This window comes from Phacochoerus africanus, chromosome 1, assembly GCF_016906955.1.
Source record: "Phacochoerus africanus isolate WHEZ1 chromosome 1, ROS_Pafr_v1, whole genome shotgun sequence".
Taxonomy (NCBI): Eukaryota; Metazoa; Chordata; class Mammalia; order Artiodactyla; family Suidae; genus Phacochoerus; species Phacochoerus africanus.
The window spans coordinates 141,202,762-141,219,370 of NC_062544.1; the positions used below are offsets into that span (position 1 = coordinate 141,202,762).

The 16,609-nt window shown below is 39.1% G+C and overlaps 1 protein-coding gene across 1 annotated transcript in view; it reads right to left on the bottom strand.

Annotated features, from left to right (window-relative positions):
- The window catches only part of SUMF1 (sulfatase modifying factor 1), a 91,363-nt gene continuing 74,754 nt past the window's right edge, over positions 1 to 16,609 (bottom strand). The window contains exons 8-9 of the mRNA XM_047779495.1: positions 11,056 to 11,115; positions 1 to 1,102 (exon numbers count right to left, since the gene is read on the bottom strand). Coding sequence (XP_047635451.1) covers positions 992 to 1,102; positions 11,056 to 11,115 — 171 coding nt within the window. The 3' untranslated portion in view covers positions 1 to 991. The remainder of the gene's footprint in view (positions 1,103 to 11,055; positions 11,116 to 16,609) is intronic.

Genomic DNA, 16,609 nt, shown 5'->3' on the forward strand with positions numbered 1-16,609 from the left:
TTTAGCAGATACCAGTTTATTCGACATAGTGCATGATCCAAAGCATCTGATATTCCACAGCCAACAAGATTTCCTACTTCTCTATTACAAAATACTGGATACCCTGAATATAGTCAATTCAAGGTTCTTGTTCCTTTTTTCCTACATCTAGAATTAAACAAGTTTCTCCATGTGGCACAGATTTCACATTCACCAAAGGCTTTGGGGAGTGGGGGAAATAGGGCTTATAACTGCCCCCTGAACCAAAGGCACTTAATTTTTAAAAATAAAGCACAGTAGAGTCACCCCACAGACATTCCTGCGAGTTCAGATTGCTGAACTTGAGAGCACATTGCTGGCCCAAGTGGGATGTGTCATAACCATGTAAAAGACACTGATTTCCTTGACAAAACAAAGTGCAGTATGAATATAAAGAATCACTACCACCACCCTCATCCTTTTCTGAAAATAACATGAGAACAATTATTTACATGATTAGTATCACCCAAGTTTCACACATGAAAAAAATTGCTAAAAAATAATCTGTCATAAATTCTCACTATGAAATCACAATAGAATCTGATATACTCAGAGAATTTGTGAGTGGGGAGAGAGCCTCAGAGACCATGTTGTGCACCCTGTCACTGGACCCATGAGGTCACTGAGGCCCAGGAAGGTCAAGTGTGGGACCCTGGGGTCTAATCCCCTGGGCAGAGCCTGGTAGAACACAGGCCTACTGAAACCTAGCTCAGGGTGCCCTCCACCTCCTCCCTCTTTAAAAGACTCTCAAAAATAAAACATGGCAATGAGCTCCAGAAATACATCACACAATAAAGCGCACATGCTGATGCAGGTCAGCAGCAATTTGGTCTCACAACACAGTTCCTTTGGCCATCGGGCAGGTACGTAGCCCACCTGATGTGGAAATTCTTCCACGAGGTGGGTCAGCGTTCTGAAGGAAGCCGCATGCACATTAGACACGACTTCTCGGATTTGGGAAACTCCTCCTGACTCAGCCTGTGGTGGGCTGGTGGTCAGCTGCACAGCGGAACCCCAGATTCGAAGCCGAGCTGTCCGGCGTGTTCTGGCTTCGAGCAGCACAGCGGTACCTGTAGCAGTAGGACTGTGCAGAGAGAACCAGAAAGGTGAGTGTTCTTAGCCAAAGGCTCTACAGGTCCATGTTGTATCTAAGTCCCAGCTAAGGCGAGTTATGCCTACCTGTAGACAGTGCCTCCCCAAGAGAGACCCATCTCCTGCACACTTGGCATGTATGTTTGGAAAAGGGCAGCATATTCAGAGCTCATCATACTATCCAACATCCTTTACTTTATAAACATGACTAGACAGATACAAAGATGTTGTGTCAGCATTACTTACAACAGTTACAAACAATGTAATGACCTACTGTTCCATGAGTTATGGTACATCCATATGTTAGACCACTAGTAAGCAGCCATTACAAGACAGGTTTTAATAATACTGAATCACATATGAATTTCTCAGGATACAAAGTTAAATGAAAAAGAATACCAAACTGTATATACAGTATGATCTCAAGCTAGATAATCACATAGGCCAAAGAAGAAAAGACTGGAAGATTCAAAATGCATCACAATCCAAACTGTATTTATCCCTGAGAGTTTCAAATTTCCTACAGAAAGTACTATTTTTATAATCTGAAAAGTTATTTTTACATTTAGAATAGCATTTGACATGAAATCACATAATAAAGCTAAATGGCAATTGAGAAAACATTAATTAAGAACACTAAGATATTATTTAATATCCTGCAGGTTGGCAAAAATTAAACAGCAAACCCAGGAAGGCTATGGAAAACATTTTTTCTTAGCATATTGCTCTTGGAGTTTAAACAGTAACAAATCATAAAGCTATGTATTTTTGTGGGGAGGGATTTATTTTTGTTTAATAAGAGTAGAGTACAATACAGACATCAGGCACACCAGGCATGGTGCTAGGTACCTTCATCACTTATTTGATTTGATCATAATGCCCACAGGAATTAAGCAAGTTAGCCTGATGAGAGCTGTTAAAAGCAGCAGAATTCGAACACAGATCTATGGTGTGCTTGCCTCCCTAGCAAGAGTCTATATTCCTAGCTGGAAAGGTTTTATATCTCATGCTTCTTTTCCACCCTTGATAGATTCTCCTGCATGTGCACACATACTTGTACAAATAAGAAAGCCTAACATGTCCCTGGCCACTCCCCTCAACCCCCCGCACAGATATTCAGTGAAGAACCACAGATTCCTTGATTCAAACACTTCGAAAGCTTCCATATTCCAAAAATAAACATGCATGGAACCCTTATGTCCTCAGATTATTCTTTGGGCCAAAATAACAGAGAATGATAAATAAACTAGTTACCCTGTATACCAAGAGCATCAACTCCGAGTTAGCCCTGTGAAACTGAAGTTCCTGCCGGCTAAAGAAAATGCACAAAGAACCATGTTGAGTAACTTTGGAACTCATGAAGGAGAGATAATTTGTGGAAAGGAAATAGCTCAGCATGAAACAGGTTTTTTTTCCCCCTTAATTCTTATTATTCTTCTTTCTCTCACAAAAGTTGAATGTTTCTAATCTTCATAAAAATTATCTCTAAAGCTGAAAATGAAATTCTCCAGAACACTTCCACCATGGGGGAAAAAAAAAAAAAAGACACAGTGCTTTGTCTTCTACAGATAGTCAAACAATAGCAACCAATTTTCTCATTTTCTCTGTGGCCAGTGAGGAATGTAACATATTGCCAATAATCAGGCAGGCAGACGGAAAATGAATACAAAATATGCCTAAAATAATGAAAAAAAGTGATGGCATCTGCTACAACCTGTGATTGGCAGGCAATGGAAGCTCTAAAATGATTAGAGGTGACAATGCAGGAAGATGCAGCAGAAGCTTTGTTCCATGTAGCTACTCCCTACATTCTTCTTCCATGACTGTACCACACATGACGAAAAACAATCAAGTGTTTCCTGATTGCCTTCTGTGTACACTGTCCCACTGGAGATCACAGGCTGGTTGAGGAAGCAGTGATTACACATCAAGCAGCTGCAAAACAAGCTGGAGGTAAAAGATTCTGAGGTTAATTACTAATTCAGGGGAATAAATGGTCACTTGAAGAATGTCAAAGTTTTTAGGAAAGAGTTTTGGAAGGTAGAACTTGACCAGAGCAGGATTTACATAATTATGGCAGTGGTTTTCTTTTTTTAATTAATTTATATATTTACATATATTGTTTCAGGGCTGCACCTGTGGCATATGGAAGATCCCAGGCTAGGAGTCAAATCAGAGCTACAGCTGCTGGCCTATGCCACAGCAACGCCAGATCTGAGCTGCATCTGTGACCTACAACCACAGCTTGTGGCAATGCTGGATCCTTAACCCCACTGAGTGAGGCCAGGGATCAAACCAATACCCTCATGGGTACTAGTCAGGTTTGTAACCCACTACGGCTCAACAGGAACTCCAGCAGTGGTTTTCTGATTTGAGCACACAGAAATATATAGCCTGGAGAGCTTGTATAAATACCTATTTCTAGGCCACAAACCCAGAGATCCCAATTCAGTAAGTCTGGTGTAGAGTCCAAGAATCCGCATTGCTTTTCCAGCTTGAAGGTGCTGCTAATGCACCCACAGGCCACAAACTAAGTAGCACTGATTTATAGGACTTAGAAAGGAGGAAAAAAAGGTATATTAAATCAAGAAAAAATGACATCAGAGGCAAGAAAACGGAAAAATGCAGCCAATTAAGAGGATAGCAAGGCCACAGCCTGACAGCATCAGAACACAGCTTATTTATACACTAAATATCTGAGAACTTACAACATGCTAGATGCTATTCTGGGTATAAGAGATGCAATGCAGAACAAGACAATGTATCTGTTACTGGGAAGATTATATTCAACAGGGAGCAATTAGTCAGACAATAAATAAACCTATACATTCAAGACTGATTCCAGCAATGGTCAGCCTGGAATAAAGTTAAATAGAGAGAGAGGACTAGACGTGACTAGGTGCTACATAGATAAGGTGGCCTGCCCTCTCTCAGGAGGGGCGTGTGAGCTAAGCTGCCCAAAGATTAGAAGAATGAGAATTCCAGGCAAAACCAATCACTGGGACATTGGATATATGATAAAAAGCAGGAAACATGGGTGGATAAATAGTATGGAGTCATATTAAAGGAAGTCTTCCAAGAAGAAAGAGGAAGTTTGGCTTGACACAAATGAAAATTGTGACAAACACTTTGCTAATTTACTCACCCGAAATGGCAAAATCCAACTATTCAACAAAGCCTTTCTGAATCTGCTCCCTCATTGATAAAATAGGGCTAATAACAGAATAATGTCAAAATACTTCATCTTAGCTTTACACTAAAAAGTAAAGCACTAGACACATGGAGGTATTATAACTGTTACTTTATAATGGACACAACACTCTTAATTAAAGAAACTAACTCTGCCTGTCTTATCCAGCCTCTTTGGCTTAACGTGCTTTCTCCCTATAACAAAAGCATTAGCCAGCTTCTCCACAGGTCCTAGAGATCTTGTGTCAGAAAGATAACACTTTTTCAGCATCTGAAATGGTTATGCGTTTGCTACATAAATAGGAAAATTATTTGCTATATAAATGGGAAAGCTGAGTGGGTACCTCTGGTGACAAGACAGAGGACAGAGTGAGCTGTTTGTTGGATGGCAAAGTTCTATATGCAACTTATGTCTCATATAACAAACTACTTAAAAATTAGGTGTTCATTATGCCACAAAATGCAGGCTGTAGCAATTCTGATGAATCATGCCTGCCTGGGACGCTGTGTTCAGAAAAAAAGATCTATGATGTACAAAAGATTTTTACCATGACCAAGAAGACACTGGTGCATAAAGCATAATTCCATTTTTGGAAGAAAAAATAAAAATGCACCAAAAAGTTTGGTAGAATACTATTAATAGTTTTCTTCAGAAAGCAGGGTGAATGATGTTTATTTTCATTTTACGTTTATTATTTATTTTCTAATTTTATGCAATGAAAATGTTTTGTTTGCATAACAAAAAAAAAAGCTTAAAATCAATGACAACTAAAACAGCTAGTCCTTTATTGGATCACAGCAGTACCTAAAATCTTCCACTAACCTAAAGGATGAAGGTTAAACCTTAAAAAGCAAATCTTACCACAAGTTACTATTGAGAGGTCAGGAACATCATATGAGACAACAGTCAATTCACATCATCATTCCACTTCAAAAAGTACTCATTCACTCAACAAACATTTATTAATAAGTAGTTCATTTTAAATTCCAGTAAAGGACAACTAATGAAAAACATAATTAAAAAGGAAAATGGCCTGATTTTAAATGTCCTCACTGCTCTTTCTTTTTTTCCAAATCTACTTTTAGCATCAAAAATGGTTATTAATGATGTTAGGTCTTTGAGTGGTTGAAATATGGGTCATTTTATTAATTAAGAACAGAAGTAGTGGTGAGGACCTGTTTTAGCCCAATTTCGTCAAAATGGCTAATAACTAAGTGAAATTGATTTCAATAGCTGCACTAAGAATGTGATGCTGGATTGAGAAACAATCCATTTAAGATAATGACTCTCTCCAAGGCTCTGAAGTCAAGGGGGACAGCAGTATGGCTTTTATGAGAAGAATTTTAGGGAAAAAAGGAGTTTTAAGGTAACTATAGCTCATTATGAACAAAATCACTATAGAAAAATCACACAGAACCCAGGTCTCTCAGTTTCCCATCCATTACTCTTGCCACTGAACTCGATCAATTCCTTTTGCTAGTAATCTTGTTGTAAAATGGTAGGGGTCAGGGAAAAGGGGAGTGAGGATTTCCTCAATGTTGTAGATTGAGCTAAAGACGTCACAGGGATTAATCTAACAAAATTCAAGAATGACTAATTTTTCTTGAGTATTTACTATGTGGACTTCACTAAGAACTTCATGTGTATTAATCCTCCCAATAATCCTGAGATAGATATTATTAGTATGTGTATCATATACACAAGGAAAAAACAGGCACAGCTATAGTAACAGCGTGCCTAAAGTCACAAATATAAGTGTCAATCCAGGATTACAGCCTTTTCAATCCCATTCCAGAATCTATGCTCTTAACTTACACCATGTGGACTGATAGTTTTTCTTTCTGTGTCCTCTTCTCCTTACTGAAGCCATGCTTTGCATGGATTTTTGAAAAGTTAGAAATAATCATCAGAGGTTACTTTCGTCATGCAAATTGGCCCTGGCCCATGATCAAAAGTAACCTTGTAAACAAGGTGATTTTTTTTCAAAATGAATTATATCATTCTTTTTTTCTTTTTATTGATTTTCTTTCTTTTACTGATTTTCATCTGTGCCATGAGAATCATTTCTAGGATTTAGTCAGCAGTTCATTAGCAGTTCATTAGTTCTCTAATCAAAAGGGAAGATGGGGGGAAAATAGTCTTATTAAAATAAAGATGATGGTTAAGATTGATGATGTTAGTAGCAGCTAACTTTTACTGAGTCTTTACCACAAGCCCTGTACCAAGTGCTTATATATTTTGGCCCATTTAGTCCTCATAAGAACCTTACAGTAGGTACAAGTATGATGAACATTTTACAAATGTGAAAACTGAGGCTTAGAAAGGTTAAGTAATTTGCCTGAGACTACAGGCAAAGGCTGGCAAAAAGCAGTAATAGAAGTTCAACCTAGATCTAATTCTAGAGTTCCAGATCTTAATATATTTAGTTAACGCTGTCACTCTAAATCAAGAGGAAGGAACAAGCACTCCAAAAGTAATTCACAACCAACACTGTGCCATTTTCTTGACTTCACCAAATAACCAGACTGAGGTTAAAGACCTACATCATCTACAGTTAACTTGACCAAAATCCAAGAGCTGCCATTTCTCTCTGGAAAATCCTGTGGGTCCCACTCAGTTTTGTCATTGCTATTCTCTCTACTGGAGTACTCTCTCCCTCATGCTGAGACTGACAAAATTAAAACTTGTCCTTGGAGTTCCCGTCATGGCACAGCAGAAACGAATCTGACTAGGAACCATGAGGTTGCAGGTTCAATCTCTGGCCTTGCTCAGTGGGGTAAGGATCTGGTGTTGCCGTGAGCTGTGGTGTAAGTTGCAGACATGGCTCGGATCTCACGTTGCTGTGGCTGTGGTGTAGGCCTGCAGCTGTAGCTCCAATTTGACCCCTAGCCTGGGAACTTCGATATGCCATGGGTACGGCCATAAAAAGCCAAAAAATACAAAACAGAAAAACCTTATCCTTCAGAAAAGTTAAAGATATATAATATAAACTCTAAATTGACCCCAAAAATTTTAAAACAAAGAATTATAGCTAATAAGCCAAAGAAGAGAAAACGAAGTGGTTAAATACTTAATCCAAAAAAAGTTAAAAAAAAAAAAAAGGAAAAGAACAGATGAGACATAGAGAAAAACAAATATTTAGATGACAAATTTTTTTTATTAAATTTTTTTTTGTCTTTTGTCTTTTTAGGGCTGCACCCGTGGCATATGGGGGTTCCCAGGCTAGGGGTCCAACTGGAGCTGGAGCTACCAGCCTACACCACAGCCATAGCAACAAGGGATCTGAGCCGCATCTGCAACCTACACCATGGCTCATGGCAACGCCAGATCCTTATCCGCTGAGCAAGGCCAGAGATCGAACCAGCAACCTCGTGGTTCCTGGTCAGATTCGTTTCTGCTGTGCCATGATGGGAACTCTTTAAAAAATTTTGTTTTGATTGTGCCTTTAGCATGAGGAAGTTCCCAGGGCTAGAAACCAAACCCTTACCATAGCAGTGACTTAAGCCACAGCAGGGAAAATGCCAAATCCTTAAATGCTGAGCCACCAGGTAATTTCTAAGATGACAAATTTAAACCCAACCACATTAACAATCACATTAAATGTAAATAGTCTAAATAGAAAATGAAAAGGCAGAGATTATGTCAATAAATTCAATAATGCAGATGAAATGGACAAATTCCTTAAAGGACACCAACTCCCAGAGCCTAATCAAGAAGAAACAGATAATCTGCCTAACCCTGTAGCTATTAATTAAATTAAATTTATGGTTACAACTCTAGGCCTAAATGGTTACCCTGGGAGAATTTTATCAAACATTTAAGGAAGAAATAATGCCAATTCTACATTAACTCTTCCAAGAAACTCAAGATGAGGGGATATTTCCCAATTTAATCTATAAAGCTACCAAAACACTGATACCAAAACCGGACAAGAAAACAACAGACCAATACCTACCACAAGCATAAATTTTACCAAGTTTTATCCAAAATATATACAACAGATAATACATCATAACTAAGGGATGTACTAGGAAACCAAGGATGGTTAAACATTTGAAAAATGAAAATCAATGGCTATAATTCACTGTATTAATAGACTTAAAAAGAAAAACCATTTAAACATTTTAAAAGCTGTAGAAAAAGCACCAGGCAAAATCCGCATCCATTTCTGATAAAAATCCTCAGAAATCTAGGAACGGAGGGAAACTTGCTCAAGCTTATAAAAGGCATCTTTGAAAACACTATAGCTAACATCATAGCTAGTTTTGAAAAACTGAATCTTTTTCCCCTATGATTAAAAATTACAGGAGTTCTCGTCATGGCTCAGTGGTTAACCAATCCAACTAGGAACCATGAGGTTGTGGGTTTGATACCTGCCTCACTCTTTGAGTTGAGAATCTGGCATTGCCATGAGCTGTGGTGTAGGTCACAGACACGGCTCGGATCTGGCGTTGCTGTGTCTCTGGTGTAGGCTGGCAGCTACAGCTCCGATTAGACCCCTAGCCTGGGAACTTCCATATGCCATGGGAGCAGCCCTAGAAAGGCAAAAAGGCAAAAAAAAAAAAAAATTAGGTAAGAATATCTGTTCTTACCACTTCCATTCAACTCTATACTGAGTCTAGCCAATGGAATATACCAAGGAAAAATAATGAAAGACATCTCGATTAAAAAGGAAGTAAAACTGTCTATATTCATAGATGGTATAACAATCTATGAAGAAAATACAATAGAATCTACAAAAACATTACTAATGCAGGTGAGTTTAACACGGTTGTATGACACAAGATAAACATACAAAAAAAAACTGTATCATGTAAATGTATTTATTAAAAAACATGTTAGAGTAAATGAATTACATTTCAACTTAAAAAAAGAAAAAAAACATTAGGTTAAAAGATGTTATCAAGGATTAAATAAAGAAGCTTATGAAAATTTAAAACATTTAAAATAAGCAAGAAAAATGAAATGTTAAAGTACATACATTCATATGCATGGCACTGGAATATTTCAGTATTCATGATTAAAATGTTTTTTTATAAGCTTCATTTTTGCCACTTATTTTTGAAGAAAAAATATTCTGGTCCTCAATTGTTACAGAGTAAATGGATTCCCAATTAAGAAAAGTGCCATATGTCAGAGACATAAACTGGTGGCAATTAGGGTTTTGAAATATTGTTGTGCAAAAAGAGATTCACCTGTTTTTCATGGAAGTCTGGCTCCCTAGCAAGACAATTTATACAAACTTGCAGTAACATCTTGAATTAGAGAAAAATTCTAGGAGAAGACACAGATGGGTAAATGAACATTTAAAAGTACTGGATGACCTAGGGCAGTGCTTTTAATTTAAAATTAAAATTAGAATTTTAAAGATAAATTTGTTCACATCTTGTTATAAAAGTATAAAGCATAAAATGAATTCAACTCTGACCTTCACCTAAACAACTATATTAAAAATTCTAAGAAATGCAGAAGACACACACACCTACAAATTTACACATATACATAATTTAAAAAGATTCTTTTTAGGCCAGTGGTTCCCAAACTATGATGTATATTATGATCACCTAGAGAGCTTTACAATCCTGATCACATTCCAGAAAAATCAAATCAGAATGATGTGCGTGAGGAAAGAGGCATCAGTATATTTTACAGATCCCAGATGATCCTAATGTGCAATAAAATTTGAGAACCACTGTTTTAAGACAAAGTTTGACAGTGCCCCCATCATCAAATTAATAACTTAATTTGGAACCATTATGAGTTAAGTCTCTAACTGTCGAGACTGACTGAATTACCATGGGAAGGTTCTTGTAGTAACAATGTGCAAAATGCCATCTTTGCATAGGGATAGTAAAATGAAAATGAAGTGCTTGGGACACTAAAAATATATGATTTAAAGCAAAAAAGGAAGAGAGGTAGTCTTTGATTTCCAAACTCCTTAAAAAGGTTACTCGGGAGTTCCCCTCGTGGCGCAGTGGTTAACGAATCTGACTAGGAATCATGAGGTTGCGGGTTCAATGCTGGCCTTGCTCAGTGGGTTAAGGATCCGGCGTTGCCGTGAGCTGTGGTGTAGGTTTCAGACATGGCTCGGATCCCATGTTTTTGTGGCTGTGGTGTAGGCCAGCGGCTACAGCTCCAATTCAAACCCTAGCCTGGGAAACTCCATGTGCCACGGGAGCAGCCCTAGAAAAGGCAAAAAGAAAAAAAAAAAAAGGTTACTCACGAAACACTGAGTTACTTCACTAACCAAGAATAGTCAGTTCTGACAATGAAATTATAGCCCAAAGAGCAGGATCATTCTCTGAGAGTGATGCTTATTTCATAAAGTGCACACTATATACCTAGAACACTTGGGATACTGCCATTCCAGTATCCCATAACCTCCCCTCCATCTATAACTCTCACCTTAATTCCAATAGAGAATCCAGAAATTTACAGGAATCTCAAATAAATTAAAGGTGAGCTTCCAGAATCACATGCTGGAAAAGGCACACAGCCAACCCAGGTTCATGGGACAATAAAGGTCCTCTCAAAAGGTCAAGATACAACAGATGGATATGGTTGACAATAGGTCACTTACAACCTCTGGTTCTGGTGCCAATTTCCTCATGCCTGTGCCCAAACTTTTTTTCTGACTTCGATGGGGATAGATATGTATTAGCAGAAGTGGATGGGACATTAGGGGGCTAATGTTCACAATGGATCCCTGAACTTGCTGTTAGAACACCAAAGTAAAGTTTTGCGATTTGACTCACCTTATGGCACATATAGGATCCCCCTTTCTTCACCCGGTCTTTCCCAGAAGGGGGGCCTTTCTGTGGATGAAAAGAAAAGAACCTATTAGTCTAGGGAGCATGGCTACCCCTCCTACAAGCAGGTGTATTTTAGTCCAGCCAGCTCTCTTATGGTTGCCTAAAGCTTCCATGTATATTTCTGCCCCCAGTTCTTGCACTTGCACCTGAGCACCCTCCCAAATGCCTGCCTTTAGAAATCTACTACACCTGAGGTCCAGCTCGAGTTCCCATCCTTTGGTGAAATCTTTGTAACATCTTAAGCAATCCAACCCCCTATAGTGTTTCTCAACTGGATGACTAAGAAGCTGCCTGGCAGCATCTCTTATATCACCTTCTGATGCTGATAGGCAAGTTTATCCTGCATTGTAACTGGCCTGCTCAACTAGACTGCCAAGCCTCTTTGAATTTTTTTTTTCTTTTTCTTTCCTTTTTCTTTCTTTTAAGGTCACATCTGTGGCACATGGAATTTTCAGAGCCAGGAATCAAGTTGGAGCTGCAGTTGCTGGCCTCCACCATTGACACAGCAACACTGAATCTAAGCCACATTCACAATCTATGCCTCAGTAGGCTTGCAGCAACACCAGATCCTTAACCCACTAAGCTAGGCCAGGGATTGAACCCACTTCCTCATGGCTGCTATGTCAGTTTCTTAACCCACTGAGTCAGAACAGGTACTACTGAATTATGTTTTAAAAATTCTATTGTGCAACACCTAATAAACCCTTTGCTGACAAAATAAATGGATGTGTTTTTTAATCTTTTTTTAAAAAAATTACATCAGGCCTACTGAGGTATAATTGATAAACAATTATACTACTGTTTTATACTAATAAAACTTCTTTTTTTTTTTTTTTTGGTTTTTTAGGGCCACACGGTGGCATATGGAGGTTCCCAGGCTAGGCGTCTTAATCAGAGCTACAGCTGCTGGCCTACACCACAGCCACAGCAACGTCAGATCCGAGCCATGTCTCCGACCTACACCACAGCTCATGGCAATGTCGGAACCTTAATCCACTGAGCATGGCCAGGGATTGAACCTGCAACCTCATGGTTCCTAGTCAGATTCGTTTCCTCTGCGCCATGACAGGAACTCCACTATTAAAACTTTTATACTATTAAAACTTTTAAATCCATACTTCTGATGAGTTCTGACAAATATACAGTCATATAACCACCACCACAATCAAGATCTAGAACATAGTTTATCTTTTTCAAAAAGACTGATACAGCGCTTACTATGAACCAAGCACGGATCAAAGTACTTTGCAAATACTAACTCATGTGATTTCCATAACAACTTCGAGGGTAAGCAAGGGGCAGAACGAGGGTTCACACCTAGCCTGGCTCCAGGGTCCATTGCACCTCCAGTTTAGAGATTAAAAGTATAAGAAATTGAGCAGTGCCTAAAAAGAGGCAAAAGGAACAATGGCTCCCACTACAATGAGAACTGGAGCCAGAAAGAGCCAGCCAAGAGATGAGACTATTTCTTCCAGGGAGGGCTCTGGATAAAATTACAATGAAGATGAAAACAATCTTCATGGTTTAGTTGCCAGGCTAAGAGCCTCAGGATCAGATAAGCCATGCAAAGAGTATCTGAGAGTCACCAATAAACTCCTATTAACCAGAATTACATCTGGGTAGTCTGAGGGGAATAAGAACTTTTTGCTTTTCCTCTGTTACTCAAAAGGTCAACTAATCATACAGCTTCCTGCTCTTTAGTGAAAATAAGAGAAGGTTGAACAACGTTTCTTATCTTACTTTTCTTTTTCCTTGTCAGAGGACCAGACATAGGAAGCAGAGGTTAAAAGAACCATGTTTTCTCCAAGTATGGCTAACACATTGACTTACAAATGTCAACTTGTGGGCAGAAGCTCATGTTTTCTTCTAAGCATTTCCAGGTACTTAAAGACTGTCACAGACCAAGCTACTGGCTATTCTTCATTCCATTGCAAGGCTACAATATTTCCATGGTCTTAACTGCTTAACATTATACCTGTAAACTTTTATTGATTACAAATAGGCAAGCTATAAATGAGAAGTGCTACATGTGGAAATGATAACTGCATAAGCGTTCCACCCAGGAATACCTGAAGTCTGAGAGACATTACAATAGAATCTGCTGGGTGAGTTTATTATTCTATAAAAGTGGTATAATCACTAAGAATTCACTGATGCAGAAATGAAAGCATTTTTAAGTGTGCAGCTATGCCATATAATGGCCACTCTCTCCTACATTACATTTCTTGATTGGGAACTCTTGCATTTCACCGCTTCAGGTGGTTCTCTGCATGCTGGGTTACAATGTATCAAATGACAGTTTAAATTCTGATTAAAGTCTCTCACAGTGTCTGCTATCATGCAAGATTAAATTCTATTGTCGAGTTAGGCCCAAGAACAAGGAGTTGATTTGCCAAGAGGAAGGGATGAGAAAAAAATAATTCCCTTTCATCACCATCTCCAAGAACGAAGTCTGCAACCAATAAAAATGACACTCATCAAAGTGACATGAGCACTGGGACTTCCCATTGTGGCTCAGCAGAAACTAATCCGACTAGTATCCAGAAGGATGCAGGTTCAATCCCTGGCCTCGCTCAGTGGGTCAGGGTTGCTGTGGCTGTGGTGTAGGCTGGCAGCTGTAGCTCCAGTTCTACTCCTAGCCCAGGGAAAAAGTGACACGAGCACTAACAAGAGTCATCCTGGGCTGATACAACCAATAAATAGAACTTAGAATTATTTTTGCAGGCAAACAACATGATGCAGGATTTTCTACATCTGTTTGAAATGCTTATCATTTTGCAAAAACAAAAACAGAATCAAAACAAAAACACAACAGAAAAATTACTATGAGTGTGTTGTAGGCTGAACAGTGTCACCTCCATGTTCACTCAGAGCCTAACAATGTGACCTTATATGGAAATCAGAATTTTGCAGATTTGTAATTTTTGTAATTAGGTAAGATGAGGTCTTACGGGATTGTGGTGAGCCCTAAACCCAATGACTGGTGTCCTTATAACAGGAGGCGAGGACACAGAGAAGGCCATGTAAAGACGGAGGCAGAGATTAGTGTGATGTCGCTACAGCCAAGGATGCCACAGATTCTGGGGATCTGCCAGAAGCTCAGAAGTGGCAAAGAAGGATTGTCCCTTAGAGACTCTGAAAGGAGTATGGCCCTGCCAGGACCCTGAGCTCAGAGTTCCAGCCTCCAGAACTGTGAAAGAATAAATTGGTTTCAAACCACCAAATTTGTTATGGAAGCCCTAGGAAATTAACACAAGGGGGAAATGTCCCCATTTCTATTTGTTAAAGAAAGGATCAATAAAACAAAATGAATCTCGTCTCTCCTGATCACGTGTGTTACTACAGGTTAAAACAACTTAAGAAGCTACCAAGTGTCATATCTGAATACCTCCTCTTTCTGCCTATATATCTGGCAAGAAGAGAGGCTTCGGGGCCCCATCACTTTGACCGCTAGTACACACTGAACACAAACAGTGCTCAGCAATGGACAAGAACCCATGAGAATGTTGCTTCCAGCTGCTCCACTCCCAGATACCAAAATACAAACAGGTCTTCAATGCTTGAATGATTACAAGGATGGAGGACGGTGGGGAGCAGGAGCAAGATTCTAAGTGTTAGCACCAATAGCCTCAAAAAACCAAGGTGCAGCTAAAGTTCCCAGGACAAGAGCTAAAAGAGCAATCGTCTGAGTGTTACTGTAGGGGAATAGATCCTCATCTAAAATACTGAGAGAGGTATCAAAGTCTTCAGTGAATAAACAAATCCACAGTAGACACCACAGAACCATTCGGCAGCAAGACTGGCTTGTTGAATGAGCAGTGACGCTGCAGGAAGAGGCGTGACCAACCTGCTCAGGGTGGCCAGGTTCTACTTCACGGGAGCATCAATGACATCCTACGCAGTCAAGAGATACACTTTCCTTTCTGCCTGTGTCATCCACAACACAATGACAAGGACAGCAAGAGGAAATAGAGCATTTGACAAATTTTCATCCGTCAGCAAAGAGACAAGATGCACTACTTTTAAACATGTGTGATGCAATCAATAGTGTGGAATACCAAGCAGCCATTAAAAGTAAGTCATGTTTTAAAAAAGAAAAAAAAATGAAGCCTTTCTGTACACTATATTATACTGTCATTTTTGTTTAGAAAATAACATAGAATCAAGCACATATTCTGATTTTTTTTTATAACTTGTGTCCCAGTGGGGAGTTGGTTACCTGGAGCAAGCTTCTGGCCCTGGCACACAAGAGGTTGCCTTGCTCCACAGGCCAGGAATGCACTTGTCCATATGTGCTCATTTTCATTCACTTCAGTGTATGGTTTGACCTATGGATTATTTAGAAATGTGCATCTGCAGCCTACACTACAGTTCAGGCCAATGCCAGGTCCGTAAGCCACTGAGCAGTGTTCTCATAGATACTAGTGGGGTTTGTTACTGCTGAGCGACAGCAGGATCTCCCTGGTGACAAATTTTTTGGTTTTCCTTCATTTGAAAATGTCTCAATTTACTTCTTTTTTTTTCCCACTGTACAGCAAGGGGGTCAGGTTATCTTTACATGTATACATTACAATTACATTTTTCCCCCAGCCTTTCTTCTGTTGCAACATGAGTATCTAGACAAAGTTCTCAATGCTATTCAGCAGGATCTCCTTGTAAATCTATTCTAAGTTGTGTCTGATAAGCCCAAGCTCCCGATCCCTCCCACTCCCTCCCCCTCCCATCAGGCAGCCACAAGTCTCATTTTTACTTTTATTCCTAAAAAGCTAGGAAAAGGATTCTGGGTTTGCAGTTCTTCTCTTTCAACACTTAAGAAGTATCATGCCCACAGAGAACATAGGGGCTAAGTATCATGCCATTTCTTCTGCCCTTTATTAGGGCCTCTGATGAGAAACCCACTGTCATTCACACTGGGTTTTTTCCCTATAGATAAGGTATCATTTTTCTCTAGTTGCTTTCAAATTTTTTCTTGCTCCAGGTAACCAACTCCTCACTGGGACACCAGTCTTTGGTTTCTGGGAGTTTAATTATGATATATCTTGGTACGGATTTCTTTGGGCTGATCCTCTTTAAGGTTTACTTACCCTCTTGACTATAGATTTAAGTTTCCTCCAAAATTTGGGAAGTTTTCAGCCATCATTTCTTTTTGAGTACTCTTTCAGCCCTAAGTTCTTTCCCCTTTCCTCTAGGGCTCTCATGACAAATGTTAGATAATCTTTTTTAGAGTCACAAAGGTCCCTGAGGCATCATTCATTCGTTATCCTCTTTTCTGTCATTCAGATTGAATAGTTTTTGTTCTCATTTCCAGTTCACTCATGTTTTTTCCCCCTCTGTCCCATCCACTCTGCTGCTGAACCCATTCATGAAGCTTTAATTCTGTTTATTTTTCAATTCTAAAATTTGCCTTTAGTTCTTATTTATGTTCTCTATTTCTTTTCCGAAGCTTTCTTTTTTCATTCATTTCAAGCATGTTCATAATTGCTCACTTAAGTATTTT